This window comes from Anopheles bellator, chromosome 2 (genome assembly GCF_943735745.2).
Source record: "Anopheles bellator chromosome 2, idAnoBellAS_SP24_06.2, whole genome shotgun sequence".
In the NCBI taxonomy this organism is placed as follows: Eukaryota; Metazoa; Arthropoda; class Insecta; order Diptera; family Culicidae; genus Anopheles; species Anopheles bellator.
Genome location: NC_071286.1, coordinates 2,061,019 through 2,067,139, shown reverse-complemented (window position 1 = coordinate 2,067,139; position 6,121 = coordinate 2,061,019). Strand labels below are relative to the sequence as shown.

The 6,121-nt window shown below is 49.2% G+C and overlaps 1 protein-coding gene across 1 annotated transcript in view; it reads right to left on the bottom strand.

The window, feature by feature from the left end:
* Nucleotides 1-5,336: 5,336 nt before the first annotated feature.
* The window catches only part of LOC131211762 (zinc finger protein ZFP2-like), a 7,192-nt gene continuing 6,407 nt past the window's right edge, over nucleotides 5,337-6,121 (bottom strand). Inside the window, 2 exon segments of the mRNA XM_058205366.1 lie at nucleotides 5,337-5,661; nucleotides 5,743-5,826. Coding sequence (XP_058061349.1) covers nucleotides 5,337-5,661; nucleotides 5,743-5,826 — 409 coding nt within the window.

Sequence of the window (6,121 nt, the reverse complement as noted above, 5' to 3'; positions counted from 1 at the left end):
ATATTTATGTTCCATGGGAACCCGAAACATGGGATTTTTCGATTTGCTTTTGCAAAATGTTTCATCTTAATTCTTAATCTTAATACGTTTGGCTAAAAGGAAATCCGTCATATTCTCGGTAGAGGGCTGTAGTGATCGATATCTTGTAGAGTATCGGTCAAACAATTTTCAGTTTATTAAGATGATGTTTTTGGTGTCGATACTGTAACAGCTAATTACATGCAATTTTAGTTTCGCCAGATTAAATGGGAAGATTAAATGTCCGGGGCATGCACCAAGCGATTACCACCTTTATCTGGCTTTGCAAAACTTCCTTTTCTGAGGCGTGGTGCCTCAGAAAGTGTGATCAAGAGATCATTGTAAAAACGAGTGCTTGAAAAACGACTTCTGTGAGAGAGAAATTATGAAGCTACGGCACAAATGGCAACAAGGTATACAACAAAACGATGCATATTTCACGTAACTCTTCATTCATCATTCATTCAGCGGAAATATCTTAACTAACGTTTTGATATTCACGCAAAAATAATGAGTTTCTTTTTAGTCAAACTTTAGTAACATTTAAATAGTTGAGCGGAAAATCAAAATAATAATGGATAGAATGTATAAATCAAGCAAAATGTAAGAATTTCATACGCAATACCTGATTTCAGATTGCGCAGACATTGCAAAACGCTTTATGCGCTTTATTTAAAAAAATCGAATAATCGAGTTTTTTTAACCGGACACGGAGATGGTTGTCATCGAACCGAACCGAGATAAACCCAAAAAAAATCGAAGCACTCCATTTCGTATGCCTTTGGAACCGGGCCAAAGTTTGAAGGCAACGAAACGTGCGCATAAATAACATGAATCATGCACGATCGCCGCTGTGTGAGTATTGTTTTAGCGAATATCTACACAATCTTGTGTCTGGCTTGTGGCACGGAGGGCCCACGGAGATAATCACAGCACCCGGTAACCTTTAACACCGGGCCTGACCTTAGACGGATTGGAGCAGCGACACGCAGCAGAAAGAAAAAAAAATGACAAGGAGCAGCGGTTGGCGTTATTTGACTTGCGTATTGTTTTGCGCAAACACGCCACACGTAAGGCCGCTCTTTAGGAGGGGCCCCGGCCTAAGACGGGGACGAAAAAAAGTACGCTAATCGTTAGAAGAACGGCGGCGGAATTGGAACTCACGCTGCTGCCTTAATACACCGCACTCATTACCGGGCGGACCGAGCGGGGCCAAGAAGCGTTACAAATGTGGGAGAAAATCGGGCAGAAAAAACCAAGCTAACTACAATCCATGTTCATTAATGTTTTTGCCGTGCCTCGCTGGGTGGCAAAAAGGGTACACCTGAACAGCGACCGAGGGGAGAGAAATTTATCGGCCAAACACGCATAAAGCCGCCGTCCGTTGCAATGTCGGTACATATGTTTTTCGGGTGACGGATTCGCACGGCTTTCTTCCGCCGATTGCGCTGCTCGTGGAAGTGGCACACACGCCCTGGCGCATCAAAACGGACCGAGGGGTCTATCTGAGGAATTCATTTCCCGCCGAAAGAACAGCCCCTCACGGAAGGTGTAGCTGTTATCGGCCAATCAAAAGCCCATTAGGCACAGACACGTGTTATGCTGGCGCAATCACTCCAGCCGGCGTGGCAAGGCTACAATTACTTTGCTGGCCGACGAAAGCTGACCGGCTGGCTGGGTTCGAGAGTGTCCGCCAGCCATGCAAGATGCATCAAGCGTAAACAGGGACTCGGCCTTTTATGAGCGTTTTGCGAGCGAAAATCTGTGACGCGATCGTCCGTATTGTCCTGGTCCGTGACGGACCTCAGCAGCAGCAGCAGCAGCAGCACTTGAGCGACTCATTCAACTGCCATTAATCTCTCGCGGGGCCGACCGATCGCCGATCGGCCAGTTGATCCGTGTAAATGGTGGAAATCAATTATTGTCACTTAGCGAAGCGTCGTAATTTATGTACTTCCCGGCCACGACCACCGGGTGCCTGGTTTTGCATATTGCCAACGAAGCCACCCGGGAGTTGGCTTCGGATGCGCGCCCCCCGTCATGCTGTCGGACCTTGGCCCCGTGTGTCGTGGTCCGCATTTGTCACACATTCTGCCTTCTGACCGCCGCCGCCATCAGGAGTCCGGCCTTTGAACTGCCACTCGCGATCGCTGACAGGCGCAGCATTCTTGGGTCATAATAACGGATGTCTTCCTTGACGATGCGATCTGTCCGACTAACGGAGGTTCACTGGAAAATTTGCGTAACCACGGTGGCCACGGCACGGCGGTGGTCCTCCGGCCTTTGGGCTTCGAAATTCTGGCACACGCCGTTGATAAAGACGGTTCGTGGTGTTGATTGGAATTAAGTTATTGATACGGGGCGGGGACCAGAATGGCGAGGCACCCTCCGTGTGGCCCGCGCGACATAATGATGCCGATGGGGGTCCGCGTGAAAAAGGCCACATAAAAAGGCCGGCGAACATGGCCGCCGCCGTGTTCGTTTCGACAGCCTTTTTGCGAGGATATCGCGAGGCATGCTGTGACTCGTCGTCGTGGCAGTTGGGGCGATCGAAGTAGCCGATGTCCAGCTAGCTGTGTGTTACGTAATATCCTTCGTGTGCAAGAGCGAGACGGAACATTGCGAGCGCTCCCGGGGGGCATTTAATATGTGGTCACGCATATCGCGAGTGGGCCGCCCACTTTTCCAGGCCAACTCGATCGCGGGGGGCCCCCGGCGAATGACAAGTAGTACGGTGCGTGTCGGGTTGACAATGCGTCGAAAGCGAAAGTCGCTGGCCCTTGGCCAAAGATCAAATGCACGGCCGGGACTGTTGAGCTGTCCGGCATTCAATAGGCCCGGACTTCTTCTGGCGTCGGATGCCTCGGTTGAGCTTCTGTTGGCAGTGCGGAATAGAAGAGACAATGGACGCACCCGACCACCCGAAAAACAGCCCCACCGTGGCGGCCCGTGGCTTGAATTAGCATCATAATTAATCTATTGTGTATCTGAGTGCCCGAAATGGACCACTCCGTTGCCGTTGGGGTCACTCGTCAATGGAGCCGTAAATTGGGAGCGCGTCTCGGGGCCAAAGAGGATCCCCGTTTGATGTGACCGCACACTCCGATGTGAGAAGAATCGGACCACAGGACCGCTGTGGATAGGAAGCACCTCTTGCGCGTCTGGGGATCCTCGGGCACCTCGGGAAGAAGCGGCCAAAAAGCGACTTCCACAGGCGGCTAACGACGTGATGCAATATGCCGCCGGCCAGCTAGGACAGCCCGTGGCGAGGCCAGAGAATTTGTGTCTCCACGTGCGTCAACGCGGGCTAGCAACACCCGCGGCCACCGCGTACGATTGATGACTATCAATCTCGCGGGTTTCGCCACACTCGCGCAAGCACGCCACAGACGCAAACACGCACGCCGTCACCACCGCGGCCCAGGGCCCGCGAGATGGAGATTAGGACTGGCCGGACAAAAAGGAAGCATTGATGGCGGTGGGCCTCTGGCCGAACGGGGACACCCGAAAACCCCGCCGAGGAACCATTTTTGACATTTCAACTGGCGGTCGCGCTCAATTGATGGACACACTTTTGCCATCATTAATCTAGCGATTTGCGCCGGGCCCGGTTTGCGGTGGTTGACCGTGGTTAGTGCCGAGCGATCTTGAAACGATCTCGCGAGTGCTCCCGCCGTCAGACGCCGCCGTGGCAAGCGTGCGAGTGGGATCTCGATCTCGTGTGGTGCCCGCGAAGGTGGGTCGGCGAAATAGATTGAAAACATCAAACCCACCTTCGGGGGCCATTCGGGCATTGTGAAATCTCACGCGCTCTCGGTCTCTGTCTCTCCGTGTGGCGCGATCCCGTGTGATGGCGATCACAACCACGTGTGTCCGCGCGATTGGTTTGCAGAATTGGCAAACATTTTTCCAACCGACCCGGGATCGGACTCGGCCGCGATTGATGATTTTGTTTTTGGTTGACGGCGACCGGCACTCGATCGCCCAAGCTAGGGGTTTGCATCACGTGAAACAGGAGAAAACTACGCCTGGGCGAGTGGAGTGGACTCGGGGGTCGGCAAGTCCACTGGTCGCTGGTTTATGCTCTTGGTCCCTCCGGTTGCCACCCGATATCCCGCGCGTTCGATCAGATTCTGTGGTGTGTGCGCAAACCAACGAATCACACCAACGGGAACTGCTTCCAATGGGCGCTTATGGGTTTTTTCGGGGAAAGGACACCAAATTTAACAACACAGTGAAAATTATACCATTTTCGCCCCGGGTGAACTGAAGTCATTTAATTCGGGTTCGATTATTTCGGGTCACCGAAGGGTACTATTAAGGATGATGAAAAGAGATAAAGTGGCCAAAGACGTCCACCACGCAGGAAAGGTGCTCACCTTGCAAACCAAACAGGGCGATAAAGAAATAACACGCGAAGTTGATTAGGCAATCGGAATCGAGCAACATCCCAGGAACTTTCGATGGAAGCCGGTCATAGTTTAAACAACAGGTGAGTCATTTAAATTATCTAACGTTTAACACTGAAAGGTTCCATGCCTTGAACTCCCCGCCTTTGTGTTGAAACGTTGAACAAATTCATCAAAAGAAGCGTTCAAAATTTACAATAAACACAATCATAATTTTGGAGATCGGCTATGATCGGCTATCGGCATGAAGAGAATTTCCAGTTACGGAAGCCGGCGCCATCGGACGGGGCTGATTTTACTCGGTCGAATAAACGACATAAACGGGGCTGATAAACGACAACAGGACCAAATTCACGGTGGCAACATCATCAACAGTCATATCAAAACATCGTGGAAGTGGCCGAAAGTTCAAAGGCAACTAACAAGAAAGCGCCTACTGGTCATTCTATAGTCTGAGCAAACAATTTCGCTCACATCTCGCGTCGAGACGGTCGAGGTGCTTTTTTGTCGTGCATCATAAACGCCGATCCGATCATGTCACAAGAATGGCAGAAGAGTCGTCTTTGGCCGTTGCTTGAAAGATTTCTTCTTTTATTCAAAAGCCAGTTTCAAAGAAAAATGAATTTTATTGGGCCGATCGTTGCAGTTCGTGAACTTTTGCTAGCTGCTATCGTCGAATTCATACATTTTAGTATTCAAAGATGCAAAATTCAAACTTATTCTAACACAAACTTGAAGGAACAAAAGAAATGATTAATGAGGTTGATTCTTCTTGTGAATTGTTTTGGAGTGATATGCTAGAGCGCTTAGTGATCTATACGGTTTGTCACAGAACTTACACTTGTATGGCTTCTCGCCGGTGTGAGTATTGATGTGATATTTTAGACCAGCTAACTGTGCGAACCTAGATCAACAGTGGGGACACCGATACTGTTGGTCCTTATTGTGAATTTTCGAATGTACTGCCAGATTGCCTGATGTACTGAACGCTTTGTCACAGACTTTACACTTGTATGGCCTTTCACCGGTGTGAGTACGGATATGAATATTTAGATTAGATGACTTTGTGAACGTTGATGCACAATAAGGACACTGATACTGTTAGTCCTTATTGTGAATTTTCGAGTGTTGTGCCAGATTTCCTGATGAATGGAAGGCTTTGTCACAGACTTTACACTTGTATGGCTTTTCGCCGGTGTGAGTGCGGATATGTCTCTTTAGGTCAGATAACCGTGTAATCCTTGAAGCGCAATGAGGACACTGATGCTGTTGGTCCTTATTGTGAATTTTCGAATGTTCTGCCAGATTACATGATGAATGGAAGGCTTTGTCACAGACATTACACTGATATGGCTTTTCGCCGGTGTGAGTGCGGATATGAATATTTAGGCTAGATAACCTTGCGAATTTTGATGCACAATAAGAACACTGATGCTGTTGGTCCTTATTGTGAGTTTTTGAATGTACTGCCAGATTACGATATGAATGGAACGCTTTGTCACAGACTTTACACTTGTATGGCCTTTCACCGGTATGAGTATTGATGTGATATTTTAGACCAGCTAACTGTGCGAACCTAGATGAACAGTGGGGACACCGATACTGTTGGTCCTTATTGTGAATTTTCGAATGTACTGCCAGATTCCCTGATGTCCTGAACGCTTTGTCACAGACTTTACACTGGTATGGCTTTT